The sequence below is a fragment of the Mauremys mutica genome, chromosome 14 (genome assembly GCF_020497125.1).
Source record: "Mauremys mutica isolate MM-2020 ecotype Southern chromosome 14, ASM2049712v1, whole genome shotgun sequence".
In the NCBI taxonomy this organism is placed as follows: Eukaryota; Metazoa; Chordata; order Testudines; family Geoemydidae; genus Mauremys; species Mauremys mutica.
Window position 1 is genome coordinate 36,340,044 of NC_059085.1, and position 21,395 is coordinate 36,361,438.

General features: G+C 41.6%; 1 protein-coding gene across 8 annotated transcripts in view; it reads left to right on the forward strand.

Annotated features, from left to right (window-relative positions):
* The window catches only part of LOC123349171 (c-Maf inducing protein), a 198,746-nt gene that overhangs the window by 39,851 nt on the left and 137,500 nt on the right, over positions 1-21,395 (forward strand). For 4 of the 8 annotated variants that reach the window (XM_044986998.1, XM_044986999.1, XM_044987000.1 and 1 more), the window contains exon 2: positions 2,046-2,123. The exons of the other annotated variants lie outside the window; for them this stretch is intronic. In XM_044986998.1, coding sequence (XP_044842933.1) covers positions 2,046-2,123 — 78 coding nt within the window. The remainder of the gene's footprint in view (positions 1-2,045; positions 2,124-21,395) is intronic. 8 annotated transcript variants of the gene reach the window in all.

The window sequence follows — 21,395 nt, forward strand, 5'->3', positions numbered from 1 at the left end:
CTGGGTTGATTCTTTGGTTTCCCAGAAAGTAAAAGCTAAATTCAATTAGGCTACCTCACATCTAGCCGCTCATTAGGGCCTGATACAAAAGTCATTTTAGGACTCTTTCCATTGACTTCAGTGGGCTTTAGACCAGGCCTGCAGTGAATATGTGTTCATGTTCAATACAAAACACCACACCTTTTGGTGCAACTAATGGTGTTTGTTCAGGAGGGGTCACGGACAAATGGAATGCAAGAGTCTCTGGAGCCAGTTAGGGCACGTTTGCATTAGTCACGGCGAAGAGTTTTGCCTTGGCTTACCTCTGCTCCTAGTGAAGTTTTCAGGGGCAGCCAAGTTAGATTGGTGCTGAATACTTTTGAAATTCTCACCCTGATTGACCGGCCAGCATTTCCCAGAAGTAAAGGATGACAGACAAAGGATCCAATGGTTAAAAGTTGAAGCTAGACAAATTCAAACTGAAAATAAGGTGTATGTTTTTAACAGTGAGGGTAAATAACCATTGGAACACTCTCCAAAGGTTGTAGTGGATTATTCATCATTGGTAATTTTAAAAATCAAGAATTTTCTTTTTTAAGCTATGCTCTAGTTGTGTGGCCTGTGTTATACAGGAGGTCAGACTAGATGATTAAGGTTTTTTTTTTTTCCCTTTCTGTGAACCCTGTGTAAAAACCCTGTGGTTATTTTTATATTGCAATAGTGCTTATGTGCCTCAAGGCGCTCAGGGCCCCGTAGTGTTGGGAGCAGTACAAATATATAATAAATGACAGTTTCTGCTCCACGGTGATTCCCATTAGCATTAGATTTACTCTCCCAAAGCAGCCATGAGTATAGAATTGTTTGTACAATTTTGGAATTATTATGCAACCGTGAATACCAGGGACAGTAGTAAATGAGATAATGTACAGGGAAACGCCATAAAAATGCTGTAGAAAGGATGATCTTTGCTCCAATAGGTTTTTTTAATTCATTCATCACTTAATGGAGGCGTTTGTACACATGATTTATGTTACCCGTGATTTTTCTGAAATAATTGTGATCATGCTAGACTAGGGATTGACAACCTTTGGCATGCGGCCCGTCAAGGTAAGCGAACCGTGGCCAGTGGGAACTGCGATCGGCCGAACCTATGGATGCGGCAGGTAAACAAACCAGCCCGGCCCCCCTGGCGGGCCGCATGCTAAAGGTTACTGATCCCTGTGCTAGACATACCCTCCCTTAGCTAGTCCTAGCAACTCTCTCAGGAATGAGTAATGTGGAAATGCCTCATAGTGGGAGGATTGGCTGAGCAGGGTTCCTGACATGGGGTCACAAGGCATTTGCTTTAAGGAAAGGTCCCATCTTTCAGGGCTGGAAATCCATTGCAACACCTTGTCACAAAGTCATCCAACTAGCCTGAGTAATAATCTCTGCGTAACAAATTGGGCAATGTCTGTTAATAGCAAACTCCTGTCTTCAGCAGACCTCAACACATCTAAGTTAGTCACTGGACCTCAGGAAAGCATACAGACTGGCCTTATGCCATGGCCTTGGAGGGTGGTGAACGGGTTCTATCAGCATGACAGGAAGTGAAATCAAGAGTTGAGAGTCTTCCAGCAAAAGTGCCTGTCTTTAATCCCGTGATGTTCCTATTTAGGAGCTGTGTCAGCAGAAGCCAGTGTAGTAGAGTCCAGCAGTTGACTTAGTTCATAAAGAGAAAGGTGCCAGGACTCAGACCATAGAGGGCTTTATAGAACAGAGACCACACTGTTTGAATTTGTACCTGTGTTCTGTGAAGAACCGGTGGGCATATGCTCCTTAGGGCTCAAGCTGCCAAGTAAGTGGGAAGCCCGTGTTCCGCCCCAGCTGTAACTTCAGGCTAGCCTTTAGGGGTAGACCCTCATGCAGCATGTTCTGGCAGCCTGACTCAGTTGTTACCGTGCGCAACGTATTGAACTGCACATTATTGTTAGTTGTGGTGGTATCCATGGTAACGCTTTATGGTGCTTCCCATAGACCCTGGTTCATATATATATTTTTACTTTTGTTTTTGTTTTGTTTGGCAGGCTTGGGGGGCTTGTGTGCCGCAATCATTGACTCTCCTGGCTGGGAGCACTGCTGGGACTGTGTGTGTATCTTCTAAGGTGAGGAGAGCGCTGCCAGTGCTTTATATTACACCAACAGTGACCTCTTAGTATCAGAAAAAGGGGAGTTCTCTGAACTTCTGTCTCCCCAAATGGTAGAGTCAGATTCCATAGAGAGCGCTAGGCTGGATAGCAGCAGAGGTGCCGGGAAAGGAGCTGCAATTTTTGAATGTGTGTTTGCAAATAGAGAGAATCACTAGCTATCTTAAGGGCTTAAAAAACAGGGGTGGACAAACATGGACTCTACTCCGTAAAAGAGTGATGATAAAGAAACTGAGGCTGAAAATAAAAAAAGCTGCTGGTGGTGGTGATAATAGGAAGACACATTTTGATTTCAGCTAGCGCCCTGTACGGATCAGCAGCATAACTGTTGTGTTTAGGGTTTGCTTAATTTTCTCTCTCCCATCTCTGAGGCTGTAGGAAGCAGTTTTCATGCTTCTCTGGCAGCAGGATTTTTGAATGTGGGAAATGTGATAGTGTATCTGCTTCATGCTAGACGTTGGACTAGTGCCCCTTCAGGTTTCCTTAAGGAATAGTGAAGTGATGGGAAGAATGCATTTCTTACACATGTAGTCATCACAGTGATAGTAAATGTAACACTGATACCCTGCTTAGCCTCCGTCAGCACACGCAGCCGCTGCAGCATGTGTTCGGGGACAGCGGCAGGAGAATGAGAAGCGATCTCTGTAGGGCTTGCAAGGAGGTTTCCGAGTTAAAAGAGGAACTACAAGGGTAATGTCGCTTTATCCAGTCTGGGAAGATGTTTGTCCTTGCCTCTAGGCATCAGTGCATATTAATCTAGTCTATACCGTCACAGTCTGGTTAATATTTTGCTTGTCTGTACCTCTTTGTTAGTATGTTGCACTAGGCAAACTCCTATTCATTAGGAAGATGACACACAGGCAAAGTAAAGCTAGGCTATTGTTCCCACCTCTTTTATCTGCAAGCAGCAATTTCCACAAGTGAACCCAATTTAGTTGCATTCACTATATCCAGTTCAATTGTAGGATTGAAGTATAGAGAGAATGCATGTGCCTGTTTTAAAAAGCTGTGTTAAAATCATGTAAACAGTCTGGTTTATCCTGACAATATCCAGGAAATTTGGAGGCTTCCCCTTGCAATTTTACCCTTGTAAAGTTGTTTTAATATGGCTTTGTATGAAGTTTGTATGAAGGTCAAATAAAATAAAAATAATTTAAATATAAATAACAACCAGTGGAAAGCCCCAGTTTGCGTTATTGGCTAATAACTTTCCAAATTGAATTTAGGAAGCCTGCTTAAACAAAAGCAAAATTATTTGAATTATAGAAAAATAGATTGAAACTAAGGAAGGCCCTTTGGATATTTTGAGAAAATGTTTTTGTTTGTATTCAAATTTAAACAGACATATTTTATTGGTTTGTGTGTAAAAGTGGCTTGCTATGGGTGCATGCTAATTTCAGACAGACTGCTGGCAAGCAGACAGTGGAAATGTAACTGCTGGTGTCGACCACCTTAACAGTGAAGTTAAGATCCTGAAAAATCCTCAACCTGCTCATGTGGAGCCTGATCCTGCAAAGTACGGACTGTTCTGAAATCTTATTGACTTCATGGGGAGTGTAGGGTGCCTAGGAACTGGCACTGTTGAGGCTAAGACGACCTCAGTCTGTTCATTCACCCGTCAGGAATGGGCCTTGCAAACAAGTGTTTGATGTCATTGGGGCCCTTGTTGTTAGCAGATGCTCACTGCACCCTCATGCTCTTGATATTGCAAACCCATAAGAGACAAGCTTTATGCTAGTGAGTAATCCCTCAGCTCAGTTTGCAGGATTGGGGCGTTATGATCTGATCCAAAGTCTACTGAAGACTCCCATTGACATTGCATTGATTCCAGTGGGCTTTGGATCAGGTTCTTAGACTTTATGGGTATGTCAACACTGCAGTAAAACACCCCTGGCTGGCCTGCATCAGCTGACTCAGGCTGGGGCTGTGGGGCTGCGAAGTTGCAATGTAGATGTCCAGGCTTGGGCTGGAGCCCGGGCTGTGGGACCCTGTGAAGGGGGAGGGTATCCAAGCCCGAATGTCTGTACTACAGTTTTATAACCCTGCTGCCCAGCCAGGTGTTTTTTATTGCAGTATAGATATACTGTAAATCACTCTGAAGAAAACATGTTTATTTACACAGTAAATAAACATATCTATGCACTAAAGAGATAACTCTTGAAATGTTGTCATGTAATGGCATGCATTTCATTATCCTTCCCTTGTAAAAGTTTAGCACAAGCAGAAACCTTTCTAAAATGAGTGTTTTGTACAATATGTAGCCAATACAAAATGTGTGATGGTGGGTGTGGTACATAGACATCTGTTGCCACTCATTTGGGCTGACCTGCATGGCTCCCCAAGGGTTTGCCACTTGTAAGGTAGCCATCGTAAACTCATCTCTATAAATCCTTTAGACCACACCACATTAGTCGGTCTAATTAGCTGTATAGCTCCAGTCACCACAGTGTCTTAGTGCCTCAGAAACATGAATCAGTTTATCTTCACCACACTCCTGTGGGATTAGGAGGTGGTATTATCTCCATATTACAGATGGGAAATTTAGGTACAGAGATTAAGTGACATGCTCAAGGTCGTGTAGGAAGTCTGTGGCAGACCCCGAAATTGGACTTGGATCTCCTGAACCCCAGTCGGGTACATTAGCCATAGGACCATCCATCCTCAACAAAATTCCTTAATCCTTTTTTGAGTTATAGGACAGTGGAAAAAGAAATACTTTGAAGAACAGAGCAGATGTTTTTTGTTTTACATAGGGTGTCATCTACTTTAACCTAGTTATTCACACCCTTTCCTCCCCCCCCGAGTAGAAAGGATAGCTGTGTGTGTATATAGACATGTTTCAGAGCCCATGGAAGTCGATGTAAGTCTGTCTATTGATTTCAGTGCACTTTGTGTCAGGCCCATAATATATCATTTCAAAACTGAATTTTACTAAATACATCTACTCCAGTTATCCTTATTGAGGACTGAGTCTCTGTGGCAAGCCATAAGGTTTTTAATTCAAGCTCTCTTTGAATTATAAAAAGCAAAAACATCTGAACCCTTGAAAGAATTATCTTTTCCCTGGGCTTACAGCTTAAAGAGGGCTCAAGGGATCTTGCTGAAACTTTCCAATCAAAAAAAAATAAGTCCAAAAGGATTTTTTGTGTGAAAAATAATAATTCTTAGCACTCACTGACTGACTGATGTATTCAAAGCCCTGTACAAACATGAAATAATTATAGCGTTAAATACAAGGAAGTGGAAAATAAAGGTCAGCATTTAACTATAGTGTCACACAGTCCTTTTCTGGTTTTTCTATGTTTCATTGATCAAAAGAAAAAAAAAATCTAATCAACAAATGTGTCATGGTTGTGGGTGATTTACCAGAAGTAATTTGGTACTGTTGGCAGTTCAGCTGCCTGAACCAGTCAAGGTTATTTGGTACTTCTGTCATTTATACCATTCATGAGATAGCACAGGTTTTTTTGAAGCTGTTTCCTCAGCCACATGTATTAATGTATAATAGAGGCTGTAGAAAAATGGGTCCGTATCAGTTAGGACCTCTATCTCTAGTGCTGAAGGCTAATGTAGTGCCTAGTTTCACTAGATACCCTCCCTAAAATATATTGCTTCCTTGCTTGCTGTTTGTATGCTGTCTCGTTGTGTATGGAGATTATGGATGGATTTTAGGAAGTGGCTTTTCACTTTGCCTGATGGTATTTTATTATTGATTCGCATATGCTGCCATACTAAACCTTTCTTACATTTTATTAGCATTGATGTTGACCACTTCCTAAATCGCTCTGCTGATAACTCTGGGTGTCTGTTTCCCAGTGAATAATTTGAAAATCATTATCGAAGCTAACAGGAAATTACAAGTAGTAATAACAAAGCAATCTGATGTTAAAGAAACAGCAACAATTTAAAAGTCACATTTGTCCGAAATTGCTTTATCTACTGTAGTTGCAAGTTAAAATTACATAATGTGATTAGAGCAATTATTTTTCCAGTTTATTTACTTTGACTATATAAAGAGTGATTTTAATTTAAAATCTTACTGCTTTCCTCATGAAGTGAGTCAGTTTCCTCTTCTGTGTGTGGGGGGTCTTTCATACAGCAGTAGGGGAATGACAAACATTAAAAAGAAAAGGGAAAAAAAAAGGCGGGGGGAGGGAGAAGAACAGAAAAGAGGAAATGTGATTGTAAAAGCACAAAAATTGCCAGTGGGACTCAGAGGCAGGTGTAGTGCCTGGAACTCTCTTAAAATTAAGCCATTTTCCCCAAAGGAAGAAATTACTACCAGTGGGAAGCTTGCTGTAACAAGAATTGCAGCCTGCACATGGCAGTGTATTATTTAAAGAGTTCAGGGCATTCATTCTATTTCGCTCTAAACCGGGCATCACTATATTTGTGGTTATTCTGAGTAAGTCGCTGTGTCTTCATCTGTTTCTTACAGGTCCGAGCTCACAGGCACTCAATAAATGTTAACTCTGTCTCTCTCTCGCTCTCTCATAAATACACTGCCACTTGCTACGTATTTGCACAATACAAACACAATGGGGCCTCTTGGGTACTATTGCAATTCAGATAAGTTAGAGTTCTTAGGTAAAGTGTTGTGCTGTAACAGAGGGTTGAAATCTCTTTACAATGCATTGGTGCTGTTGCCAGCACTGTAACTATGGAACTTCCCAGTACTAATTCCAGTTTTAATATGGACTCCTTCTGTTACTTTGGGATTGGCACCTGACGAAAAAAAAATATTCATGCCTCAGTTTTCCCACCCAAAAAATTGAGATAATACTTTGATGTCCTCAGGGGTTTTGTGGGGATAAACTAGTGAATGTTTGTTAAGCTCTTTGAAGCAGTGTTCTCATATGGTACTTACTGTAGAGGTAAGTGTGACTACTGCTAAACCATACTCTTGCCAAAATTACTGTCATTAACAGCGCTAAGTTAGGGGAAAGGGTGACGGTGAGCACTGTAACAGCTGCTTTAACAATTTAATTTTAAGCAAACCAAACCTCTTGGCATCAGTGCAATAAGCATGTGGGATTGGCTTAACTTTTTAAAATGCTGTGTGTTGTTCCATTCAAGCCACAGTAGCTTTTTCTCTTTTCATTGAATTGGGTGTTTAAAGTCCACAGGGGGTGATGGCCATTTTTCAGCTCAGTGGATTTGGAGAATGATGTTCTTGTTGTTCTATCAAAGATCCTGAAAATATGTAAGTTACAGTAATTCAGCAACAACAAAAAAAGGGGAACGTAGAAGCCATGACATGTATTACAGTAATCCTACTTCCTGTTCCTGGTGTCTTGGCTTTGGCTTTTGAACACAGTAAGCAGTTTTAAAGTGGAGATTGTCATCTCTTTATAAAACTTAACTGCTTCAGTCCTGACGGACAGCATTGCCATCCAGTGGGGAGTTCTGGACCCAGGAGACACTGCCAGTCAGCCTGTGGTTTAGGAACCACCTCTGGACTTTTACTGGGCGTTCAGAGGTTGGCCTCTGTTGCACATCTCCAAGTGGGGACTGTTGTAAAAGTGAGTCTTGCTTCCTGTGGGTGTGCATATCCTGTCAGTGTTTCACAGTGATACGTAGTCATTTGCACCTGCCTTAGTCATCTGTAGAGTGAAAGGTAATGACAGTGGGGGAAGACAGTCTGGTGGGTAAAATGCAGAACTATGGGCCATAAGATCTAGGTTCTGTTTGACTGTGGAATAAACTTCTTGCATGACCCTAACCAAATTGCCTTGGTTGGCTCATCTGTATGGGGATGATAGGCACTATCTATTTCACAAGGTTGTTGAGGCTCAATTCATTATTACTGGTCTAGTGTTTTGGGATAAATATTGTTACTGGAGGAAGAACAGGTTGTATTCTCAGAGAGAGGTGGGGTTGGGGGAAGGAGGGCAGGAAGTATCTGCACTGAAGAGCTTTCGATAGAGCTGGTTGGGAATCTTCCACTGACAATGCAGCTCCTGCAAAATCAAAAGTTTCTGAGAGAAGATTTGTATTCTTTTTTCGCTGCTCAATTTTCAATTTTCTGTCTGGAAATATCCTAATGAGTATTTCATTGTGGGTCAGTTGGACCCGAATCAGAATGGTTTTGTACTGATCTGAAATGTTCAAACTCTAATCAGTTCAAAAAAATGTCAAAGCGCCTTTTCCAAACAGTGCATTGCCTTATGGGATTTGTAGTTCAGGCCCCCGTTCTTTCCTATGGGCCAGGCTTCCTTGAGCACTGTATGTCCAATGTGGATTTCCCACTAACTGAACTGTGTTGCTTCATGGGAGTGACATTAATGTAGCTTGGTCAGGGAGCCTGGCCCATGGGGGAGAATGGGACCATTAGGCTCCCAAACTATAATTCCCTTGAGGCACTGTGCCACTGTGGGGAAAATGCAGTTCAATATGAAACTGACTTGAAATTTAAGCGTTTTGATTTTGGCTTATTGAATGGACCCAAACACTTCAGTTTTGGGAATGCTGTGGGCCAAGGATCGGCAACCTTTGGCACGCGGCCCACCAGGATAAGTCCCCTGGCGGGCCGGGTTTGTTTAGCTGCTGCCGTCTGCAGGTTTGGCCAATCGCAGCTCCCACTGGCCATGGTTGCTGCTCCAGGCCAATGCGGGCTGCAGAAAGCGCTGGCCAGCACATCCCTCAGCCCATGCCGCTTCCTGCAGCCCCCATTTGCCTGGAGCGGCGAACCGCGGCCACTGGGAGCCGCGATCGGCCGAACCTGCGGATACGGCAGGTAGACAAACTGGCCCAGCCCGCCAGGGGGCTTACCCTGGCGGGCCACATGCCAAAGATTGCCGATCCCTGCCGTGGGAACTTAATTCTCTTAGTTGTAAAAGCTGGAATTTCCAAGGGGTCTAAGTTGAGATGCCATTGGATTTGGAAACCATAGGGTTCTGCCTCCTTTGAGAGAAGCCCCTGGGGAGGGACAGCAACCTAATAAAACCCCATTTAGGGGCTGACTACACTGCATTGTAAACCCAGGTCTGTGGACTCTGTGTTTCCAAGTCTGTGTTTGAGTGTTCACTCTGCATTGTAAACCTGGGCTTACAGCTGCTGGTCCCAGGTCTCTCAGCCATGCTAACATGTCAATACTACACTCAGGTCAGTGATTTGAGCTGCATCCACATTGCAAAATGACAGGGCTTGGACTTGAGTTGCAGCAGAACTCGAGCCCTGATCAACTAGCAGGGTCATTGGACATGGATCCTGAGTGCTCATTGACCTGAGTCAGACTGATTTGTGTGTGGATACAAGGGGGGGTTGGGCTCAAACCTGACTCAGAGCCTGGGTTTAGTGTGCAGTGCAGACATATTCCTAGAGTTTTTGAGAGTCTCAAAGAGAGAATCTGGAGCTGGGAGGAACAGGGAAGAGACCATTGTGTAGTGGCATTCTGTGCTCTGCCATTGTTGTAGGTACACTAAGGGAATTGCAGGGAGATTTAGACACAGATCAGAGACTGGGATATTCTTTGCATCTGCCACAGCAAATAGAAAAGGAAGAGGAGAGAGCCATGGGGAGCCTGAAGGAAAAGGTGTTTTTGAGGCAGTACACAAGGAAGGGATGATTGACTGTCTTCTGTCATGAGCTTGCCTGCAAAGCAGTGGGTACCTCCCTCAGTACCGTTCGAGAATTCAGCAGTGTGCTGGAACACTGTGATGGTAACAGCACTGTGATACTGGAGGACTAGTTCTTTCACAATTCATTTATTTTTCTGTAGGCTGAAGATGTCGTCTTTTTACTTGTGAGTATGAGACAGATGCAGAACCTCAGCTACTGAAATCCTGTCCTCCCTAAGCCTATCAGAGCCCCCGTCCTTTTCAAGAGGCGGGCGTGTGGGTGGAGGGGGTGCATGTGCTTGTGTGTGATGGAGAGGGAGAGAGATGCAAGAAGAGGGAAAATGGTTAGTGCTGTCAGACAAATCTTCCTGGTGTGCCTTGGCTCCATGCTTTGTGAACTGTTATGCGAGATGTATGACACGAGAGATTTATTCCTCACAACATTCAGGAAGTAAGTTTGAAATAAGAGAGTAATACTTGTATTGAGCTCCTTTCCATGGCCACCTCCTACTTTGTCATTCAAAAAATACCTGCTCACACATATTTGATAAGGAACCTGGAAGAGACTGAAGTAGCAGTCAAGAGAACTGTCAGAACTTTCTATCTCCTCCCAAATGTGGCTCAACCACACCAGGTTTTAATTAAGGGGCCTGATTCTGATCTCTCACTGTTGATTTTGACAGTTACTCCTGATTTACGCTGGCGTAGTCAGAACCAGGCCCAAATGTGTTTTTTCTAGGGCTTGTTACCTTCTCTTCCCCTCCACTTAATCAAGCTGCTTTCAGTCTGCATTATCTACAATACCTGTCACCGTAATATCCCAATACAGCAAAAGCTGTAATCACCAACAGGATCATATTGAAAAACATCAAACGTAGATAAACCTACCAAGGAAACAAAGATATTCTGTCGCACATTTGGTATTGATTAAGGTCCCGTGTCTCATAAAGGGCTTTTATACAGAATGCACAGTATACAAGCCAGGCTGGAGTTAAGAAGGAAATGCAGTTCCCCTTTGTAAGTTATAGATAGATAAAAATAATTAGTTCAGTACATTGGAAGAAGAGTTCACGATATTAAACAGAGCCATGCATATATGAGGATCATGTCGCCCTTTTTTCTGGGCCTGTCATCCATTTTGGAGGCACGATCCTGCTAATAAAGGAGTCCCTCAAAACCCACTGAAGTCAGTTGGAGCTGAGGGTACTTATCTTCCAGCACAAGGCATTTAGGACCTTGGTGAATTAGGCCCCAAGGTACTGTGGTGAGCTCCCTGATCTACATACATAGGTAGATTAGTCTAAAGTGTCTGGTGCGCAGACAAGCTATTCTTCTAATCTTGGAATTACCTAAGAAAGGCTTGAATAAATTCAGATCAGTCCTCATAAGATCAAGCTGCAAATATTTTATTTCAGAAGTCTGATGTGTGTGATGGGCGTATCTTTAGGAAAAATTGGTGCTGTTTATCTAAGGTGCTTTGTTCACAAGCAAGTGAACAAAGGTTAAGCCCAGGTTCAAAAGACTGGGCATTGATTTCCTGAAGATGGCCTTGAAAATTGCAGATCTCAGGTAGAGTGAGCCACAGGATTATGGAGTTATACATTCCCAATCAAAGTAATAGGAAAACTGAAAGAAAGATGCATCGTTTTCACTCTTAGTCCCTTATTCAGAGAGTGATAATAGCGGTGACTTTCTGATAGTTTATTTGAGATTACTGAAATGAAACATTCTGCGGTGTGCGTCAGAGTCTAACTCAGTGATTTTTGCATGGACTTCACTCCTTTTTTAAGATAATTGCGGCAATAAACTTCTTCCTGAAGCTAAATTGATTTCTGAATGACATAATTATTCCTCCACTGCTTACCCAAACTGGCCTCTCTGTGTTCAGTTTATGGTTTAGATCTTTCTTGCTTATTGGGGAAAAAACGTTCGCTTATCTTCCCACCAGCAAATTCAAAAAATCAGAGATCAGAAAATACTAGGTTAGATGGAAAAGAAGTCTGGTAAATGGATTTTATTTTGATTGACAAGCTTAATTAAGCTTTGTTTCCTCTGCTTTTAACAGTAATGCACTGTAATTGGTAATTTAAGAGCATAAAACATGGCCTCACCAGGTCTATGTTGCCAGCAGCTGCATAGGTTAGTTAAAAGTCACCAAGGCAAAGATCAGTGTATAGCTCTTGTTAAACAGCCTCAATATCTCTCTGCTTTGTCTGTGTTTCAGACTTATTGCGCTATGCCTGATAAAACAATAGCAAAAGAGAAGCAAGAAGTGGATCTGTTGACAGCCCTGACAGATCAAATTCCTAGCCAGGCTCTGGGAGTACTGAGAAGGGGGACTGCTTAAACAATGCTCTCCTTTGATTAACTGGGGATTGGGTGGCACCTTTGGACGTCAGAGCTGTAGTCAAGTTTGGAATTAGAGTCTGAGGGTCAAAGAAATGAGGTTTTAAAGGCTGACATACGATCCTCACCCCCTCCACCCCCTCTTTGACTGTGGTACAGACCTGCAGGTCTTGACATGCAGTTTCATTTTGTTTAAGCACCACACTAGCTCTGTTGTGATCAGATCCTGGATTCAGAAATCTGCAGTGATTTTCTCTCTCTGTTTCCCAGACTCTTCTAGGTTTGATGATACTCTTCACATCAAACTGCTCTTTCCAACTTTACTGCTTGCTGGAGTTGGTTAAGTCTCTGCAGCTTTTGCTGCTTGCTCTATTATTGGTTGAAAATTTATTTTATTCGTGTATTTCGCCCCACATAGGTGTGAGGTTCTCATACAGCCTGAGATCTTATGAGATAGGTACCATTGTAGCTGAAACACTTTAAAATATATTTGATGAACATATAGAGTTCTGGCTGCACCATATAGCCTGAAAACCACAGGTAGAATTGGTGTTTTCTGGCAGCAAATATCTAGGACTGCATCCAGTCAATTTGTATCTGTGAAACCCTCATGTAATCTGTCCATGATTCAGTAGAGACCCACCATTAGCTGCTGGGACAGGAATAAGATGTGAGGCCATTACCTTGAGGGAAACAACTGAATGGCTTCATTGACAGGTACTTTCTAATCTAGCTGTATCTATATCTAGCTATATCTAATTTAGGTATATAGGGCTCAGTCCTGCAAGGTGCTGAGCATTGCTGTGAGATGCTCAGGTTCCTCAGCTGCCATTGACTTCAATTGTTGCTGAAAGCACTCAGTACTTGGGAGGACTGAACCCCTAGAATCCAATCCATCTCTCGCTGAATTCAGTGGGCGTTTTCCCATTGACTTCAGTGGGAATCCAAACAAGTCCTTATAGATCACTCATCATCACTGCATCCAAGTGCTTTTAGAAACCTTCTGCTTATAGCCTCTGGGTTTCTAGTAGTATTTAGGAATGCTCCCTTTTTGCTTTGAAGCCTCTTGTTTATACATGGTATGGTGCTTTTTTTTTTTTTAAATTGGGGCTAACTGTTGAGTTTGTTCTGCCTTTAACCAGTGTGTGTGGAGAAGGAATTACAAGTTGGAAAAAAATCTGCACTTAAAACATGTGGGTGGCAGGGAGCATTTGCAGTCCACAGCTTGGTTTGCTTAGTACTTGCTTGCTTTAGCAGCGGTAAAGCTTTCAGCGATGATGGTAACAAAGTATGTGCATTGAGCATTTTTTAAGTACTTGTGTAGAGGGCAATTCATAATGCTCTCTTTTGACTTTTTTTTTATTAAAGAAAACGTTTTAAGAAAATATGTTGAAACAATATCAAGATGTGAATTTTAAAACTAGAGCTGGGAGTGGCTCAGGAAATTGGTAATGGGAAACAGACATTTTAACCACTAGGTCACTGGTTAAAATCCTGGCTAGCTCGGTAGAGAATACAGCAGTTGTTGCTGTGCAAAGGTTCTTCAATAGCGGATGCAAAATTTGTTTTGGGGTTAGTTCCGTCTGAGTGTTCGTATCATGGAGCCACCACCAAAACTGGCACCCTTTGTTGGCTGTCTTAGCAGAGAGGCCAGAATTTGAACAGACTGGCCTAGAGGTGATCTCTCCAAGGCAGGGTGATGTGGGGGAAGATTGAAATGCTTTGAGAGAGCTGTCAGCAGGCCCCCTTTTTGAAGAGAATTGGGATAGATTCTTGTTTTGAAATTAATCCATATGGACTCTTCACTTCTGTCCTGTCTTTACTATAAGAAGTTGCACTGAATGCCTTAACTAAAATGCATAGTACAGTTTTTTTTCTCCTTTCATCTCTACTGAAATCTGTGGTAAATTGATACCAAACTTAACACAGTTTGTCTGCTTATCTGGATTTCATATTGACACAGCAGTATCATGTAGCAGAATGAACTGGCAGGAAACTAGCTCAAACATTCATCTTTATTGTGGCAAAGGGAAATATAAAAAGAAAAAAAATGACAAAACGCGATTCAAAAGGGAGAACAAGGTAGGTGAGTTAATATCCTTTGTTGGACCAACTGATGTTGGTGAAAGGGACAAGCTTTTGAGCTTCACAGAGCTCTCGCATATCCTCCGACCAACATGGCTACACCAACACTATTCATAAGGGAGCATTAGAAAGGTGTACTAAATGCACACTAAAAAATCCTGACTCGCTCAGCATCCTGGAAAGCTAACATACAGATTTCAGATTATCAAGTTGTGACTTAAAAATTGCCTGTTCACGAACCCTCACTATGCCGACATATGTTCCACAGGCCAGCGTCTTAGTTGGGCTGCACCAGTATAGCTTCATTGAAGTCAGTGGTGCACACTGATATACATCAGCTGAGAATCTGACTACTTGCTTGCTGTTAGTACTATACCTATTTTCAAAGATGAGACTCTGATTTTTGGGGTTTGAACTGTATGTTTTAACTGCTGCAAAGTGCCCTGTACATCTACTGTGCTGTTCAGATTGTAATTAATAGTCCATAAGGCACTTTCAGAGACCTCCAGCTCAGGAGTCCAAGTTATCATGTAAGCCATGGTTTACTGAATGTAAATTAATATTGGCTAGAACATCCAGTGGAATCTCTCTTTAAGCAACCACTCAAGTGATCAAGAAAAACTGCTTTCCTAGTAGAAGGCCAGTTTCTAATAGACAAATGCTGTATCACTTTTCTGAACTTCAGGATACTTTGGGATGGCCTCCTAACAAGGGGGATTGCCCAGCATGGACAAGGTCTCTTACACAGGTTTTACAGTGTATATTGGTGATATTTTAAAACTTAATGTTGATAGAAAGAATATGAATCCACTGCAGGCTTGACTGGGCGTCATTGTTCTCCATTAATTCAACCTGCCCTGCTACACAACACACTTCTTAATAGATCTGTTCCTGGTGGAAAACTTGCATCAAAAACTGTCTGATTTGAAACCCTTGACTGGAAAAACACAAGGAAACAGCATTTATAATACACCCAGAAGGCTCCACATAGCAGTGTACACTTTACAAAAGAAGTAATTATGCAAAAACACTTGCCAAGAACAACAGGGTTTAGGAATTTATGAGTCATTACCGAAGCATAATGACCAAAGTTTGAACTCTGCAAGCAACTGAGAAGACATTTAAAACAATTTACACAGTGAGACCTAAATGGCAGCAGAGGTGTAGTTTTGTGTGTAGGTTAGATGTGGTAAAAGGCCTTTTTCCCTTCCCTGAAACTCATAAGGTTAAAGCTTTATCCAGGTCATACAAGATGCGTCCAGTTACTACCTGTCTTTAAAAACACATGTTCTATTCAGATTCTAATCATCAACTCATTTAAATTTTTTTCATTTAAGATTGAAACGGGATTTGAATCTAGGCATCAAAGATGAAAGCTCAAGGCACTACATTATGCTATGTAACCTTCTCTGTCAGTGTTAGCATCCTTTCTTGTTTATGGCAGATCACTTAATGGAAATGGTTGTCTTCCAGGAAGACTCGCAGAGAAAGGGCTGTGTTTTTAAGCCATATTGGTTCTGGGGAAGAAGGAATTTATTCTGTTGTTTTTTTCCTAAAGGTGCATGAAGGTGCATCACAAATAGTTCATAACCACCTATGGCTGCTTAGTTATTGGTTTTTTTCTTTTACTTCAGGTTCTCTAGACTGGCCTAAAAATATGTCTAAAGTGCTGTCTCTTTGGATCATTACTTGCAAAAATGAGCCGTACTGCATAGTTACCATAGCAGCCATGCAGGGTGTGGTTTCTATGGTAACAAGTTGCAATGACATGGAGCCAGAAAAGTCATTTGTTTTGTTGTTTTAAATGCTTCTTTTATATATGCCTTTCTGCTTGGTAAAGGGTACAAATGTTTTGGTTTACATATGTTAACAAAAGGCCCTCGTGCCAATCTGTAAAGTGACCTCTTTTTGAGGCAGTGTCAATTAAAAATCCACTAACCCTAGTCACTAATCAAACTGCGTTTGGGGGAGGAGTAGATCTCAAAACTGGAATTACTGCATAATCCCTCATCCTGAGACAGAAAGCTGTACTGGAGGTCTGGCTTTCCCTCATTCTTTATTCTTCATTATTTGGCAGCACAGCTGAGTTCTGTGTTGAAGTAGTACAATAATAATCTACAGCAATGGATGAATATGGAGCAGACCCAGTTCCCAGAAATACCACCTAAGTATTTTTTTTGCTTGTCTCCGAAGCCCTTCTTTTTTTGAGATAGGGATACAAGACTGGAACTCATAGCTACAGGTGAGAGCATATAATCAATTTATATTTATTTACTATTTGGATTGCATTCGCTCCACTTGTACTAGGTGCTGTACATACTCAGGCCTTGTCTGCACTACTGGGGTAAGTCGACCTAAGTTACGCTACTCCAGCTATATGAATAACATAACTAGAGTCAACATTGCTGAGGTCGACTTATCCCGGTGTCTTCACTGCATCGCGTCGATGGGAGATGCTCTCCTGTTGACTTACCTTACTCTTCTCAGAGAGCGGTCTGCCGTCCATTTAGAGGGTCTTCACTAGACCTGCTAAATCAACACCCGCTGCATTGCTTGCAGCAGCGTCAATCCCCCAGTAGTGAAGACCAGCCCTTAGAACAGGAAGATGGTCTCTGCCCCAAAGAGCTTACAGTGTAAGTAATAAATAACATAATGGCATTATAATATTTTCAGAATGATTTCCCATTCCATTCTTTATGCATACTAACGTTTTTAGTTGCTTTGTTTTGACCACGTTGAATAGTGACTTTTCAGCTTTTCATAATAACACCCAGTTTACTGAGTGTTTACTGTGATCTCAGATGTTACTTTTAACAATAATGTATGAAAAATTGACACAGACAGTGGTGACCCTTTAAATATATACCTGCTCTTTTCTCCCCTTCTCTCTGCAGTAATACATTTGGTGTGGGTATGTTTCCCATTTTTAGGTGTGAGAGATTCTGTGCTTTACACAATTTATGCAACTCCTAGAAAAAGGGCAAATTGCATGATCTATAATTTAGGAAACAATGTTGTTCTGTTGAAATTGCATTCTCCCTATTGCACTTTTGAAGTTGATTTCCTCCCGTTAGAAACTTTCATCCCTTGATATATAAATAGTAAAGGGATTTTCAATTTTTCATAAAAATCTCTGATCAAAGCAGAAGTAGATAGTTCAAAGTGTTCATTATTTTACTTAAAAAGCAAAACTGTAGCTTAAGAAACATTTGTTAATTGGCAAACCAATCTTAGGCTATGGCTACACTTGCACTTCAAAGTGCTGCCGCGGCAGCGCTTTGAAGCGCTAAGTGTAGTCAAAGCGCCAGCGCTGGGAGAGAGCTCTCCCAGCGCTGTCCGTACTCCACCTCCCTGTGGGGAATAACGGACAGCGCTGGGAGCCGCGCTCCCAGCGCCGGGGCTTTGATCACACTGGCGCTTTGCAGCGCCGCAATTTGCAGCGCTGGAGAGGGTGTGTTTTCACACCCTGCTGCAGCGCTGCAAATTTGCAAGTGTAGCCATGGCCTTAGAATTGAAAACAATAGCTAAAAGCAATTTTTGGATAAGCCACGGATATGTCTGCTAAATATCTATCCATGCCAACAATTTTCTTACACATTAGATCAGTTCGGTGCAGTAACTTGATAACATCCCAAAATGGGGTCAGGATACCAATCTGCATATTCAGTTAGCAGCTGTTTAAAAATCTATCTGCCTCTCTTTGACCACTTCTCTAACAATAGTATTGATGTAAGTTTAGCCTTAGTCTTTGCTTTATACCGTGTTCCTTATTGACCAATATGGAACCATTTCTAAAATGAACTCTAGTATAAATAAAAGAGTAGAATCTGTCCTCAAAGTCTTCCTGCCTTGATTTACCTATAACCTATCTCACCCTGTTGAAGTATCTCTGACCTAGGCATTTGCTCATCATTTACTAATTTAAAAGTATGTTACAAATTTTATACCTGAGTGTGCAAGTTCAGATGCTGCACAGCATACAGTGTTAGCAGAACATACTGCTATATAACCTGCACCTTAAGTTATTGATAACGAGTCTGTCATGCCCCCTCACTGTAATTACCATAAGCGAGACCATGGCCCATTTGGGTTGGGAATTGCAGAATTAGAGTTTACTTTCCTTCATCTCTGTGCCATTTGCCATTTGAAAATTCTGTGTGTATAGTGCCTAATGTCCTAGAGCCCTCAATGGGACTGTTAGATGCTACCCCAGGGGTCGGCAACCTTTCAGAAGTGGTGTGCCGAGTCTTCATTTATTCACCCTAATTTAAGGTTTCGCATGCCAGTAATACATTTTAACGTTTTTAGAAGGTCTCTTTCTATAAGTCTATAATATATAACTAAACTATTGTTGTATGTAAAGTAAATAAGGTTTTTTAAATGTTTAAGAAACTTCACTTAAAATTAAATTAAAATGCAGAGCCCCCCCAGACCGGTGGCCAGGACCCGGGCAGCGTGAGTGCCGCTGAAAATCAGCTCGCATGCCGCAGGTTGCCTACCCCTGTGCTACTCCATTGAAAATAATAAATGGTAGTATTCACTCCTCACCTCTGTCTCAGTTTCCCTGCCTATAAAATGGTGCTGATCTTTCTTAATAACTGCACAGTGGTTTTGTGGGAATTAATCTGCTCATATTTTCACAGCGTTGCCAGGGCTTGTCTTCACGGTAACCGTTAATTCAAGTTACTCCTCTTTAGTTAGCCTCACCTAGCTCCAGCGAATTAAATGAAACAACCTCCTGCTACACAGAGGGATTGGATTATCAGAGGGATTGGACTGGCAGCAGGTGATTTGCTGTAATTTGAGCTGTTGCATCCCCCATGCATCAGTTTCAGCTCACCCCACCAGATGGGTGATTGTGTGTGAACAAAAGTCGGTTTAGGGGCAAAACTTGAATTGTTATACCTTGAGCTAACAATGCACTGAAGACAAGCCCTAGATGTGAAGGGTTACGTAAATACTAAACGTTGTTGTTATGCTTTATTCATATGCTCGTTATTCCTTTCCTTTATTTAAGAATAAACGAAGAACAATTCATTAAAACAACATCTGCAGACAATCCCAAATGGGTTTACATTTTTCTTGTTTCCTTATCTATGGTTCCGCTTTCTCTGAACTCCCAATCTGTTTTGTCTCCACGGCATGTAAAGTCCTACCCTGAAATACAACAACAAACTGCTGAGCTGAGGTTAATTTCAAAAGTTCCCTCCCTAGTTTTCTGAACAGTTTTTGTAAGTAATGGATTGAAGCACTGGTATAATTGGCCAGCAAAAGATGCATTTCTGGTATATTGAATGAAGAAAAAGGGATTTATTATTATTTTTTTTTTTAAACAAAAATTCAGCCTAATTTTCATGAAGATTTAAAAACAAACAACCCTGCTAAGTCAAGGTAGCCAGACTTAAACAGTACAAAATGAGCCACAACTTCAAAGGAGTAGTTCTGTGCTAAACACACTTAGAATAGATGTGAAAGCCATGACCCCAATGTTACGTTACCTCTGAAACGCTTTCCATAACTGCAGCCTATTCTTTTATGACTGCCTGGCGTATGACTTCAGACGTGATATGGTACTCCATATACGTGGCATTTGAGAAGGTTTTGATATTTCATGTGAAATTATAACCAGAGTTACAATCGGGTGAAAGTCCAGTCATTTTGGGACTTGATTTTTTTAACGTAATTTCTTTAATTTCATTTTATCCTTTTCCTAGCAGTACTCCCACATGGCATTTAAAATGATTTCCACTGAGTCAAAAACGCACATCAGACGTAAGCGCACATCTGTTACCCATAATTTGCTCATCATTTGCTGTGAGATCTCATCACATGGATTTCCAAGGAAGCCGGCTGGATAAATTCAGGCTACAGGGGTTGACTGCTGAGAAGCTTGGAGTCTTTATGAAAGGTTGTGCTTTGCCCACCATTGCAGATTTCTTGCAAAATCTCAGACATCCATTTTGACATCCAATTATCATCTTTTAGGTGATAATTTCCTGAGGAATGATCTTAGGGTTTGTACAGCAGCTCATCATAATAGAATCTGAGTGCCTAAAGGTGAGGGGTAAACAGAGGTGAAGTGACTTCCTCAAGATCACACAGCTGGTCAGCAGAAGAGCCAGGAATAGAACCCTAGTCCAGTGCCTCATCCACTGGACCAAGCTGCCTCTTGCTGCAATAAGTGATTGCATACGGAATTCTACTTCCCTCATCCTCTTGTTTTCAATCCCTACTTTTTTTTTAAGGGTCAGAGTCTTGAAGGAGAATTTTTAAGGTGGGATTGTTTCTCAGGCAATTAAAAATCATGATCATTCATGCTAAAAGAAATGTTGTCCCCAGGTTTGAAATAAAATTCCATTGGTGGATCTGAATTCCCCTCTCTGTGAAGAGCTCCAAGGATGAGTGGCAAGGATAAAACTGAGACGGAAAAACTCCAGACCAGCACTAATGTTGCATAGGGCAGGAAAAGGGAAATTCATGGATGCACTGGCCCACTTTTTAAAGTGATATTATTCTGCCCATAAATACTTGCCAAAGTTTTGGTCCAGAGGAAGTTCTGACAGTAACTACTTGATACTTGCAGTACAGTCATTGCTATTGTGTGCATAGCTATGTTCAAAGAGTTCGAGAGTGAGTTTGTTTGATATCATTAGGGCTCCCTATGCTTTCTAGGCATAGCATAACACTGTCAAGTGGAAGTATTGATCTTTGTTGGAATCAGTATTGCCAGTCTGGCTTCTAGCATGTCACAGGACCCTTTAGTGTTGATTTTTTTTGATTTACATCTTAGTTTAAAAAAAAAAAACCTACCCAAAAGAGACTAACAGATGACTAAGCTGGTGCATGATTCACTGGATCCAGGGCTGAACTAACTAATTTCATGGGTCAAGTGGCTAGTTAAGTACTGATTGATCTCAAAATATCTTTGAAGTGTAATGCTTGCTGTTTAAATTACTTAAATTCATGCTTCACTTGTGAAGCGCTAATCTGATAGTTTTTTTTATCCCACCCTCTAACAACTTTTTACTTTCAGACAGTACATGAAATCTCTTGCTATGCTGCATAATGCACCCAAAAATGAACTTAGGGGTTTTTTGAGTGAAAGCTCTTACCAACTGATTTTTCTCTCTCTCCTCATACATGACATGAGTTTGGTGGGTCTGAGTATGTAGATTCTAGTGACCAAGCATTTTACATAACAAAAAATCCCCACCCTCGAAGTTGTGGATACTTGGCACTC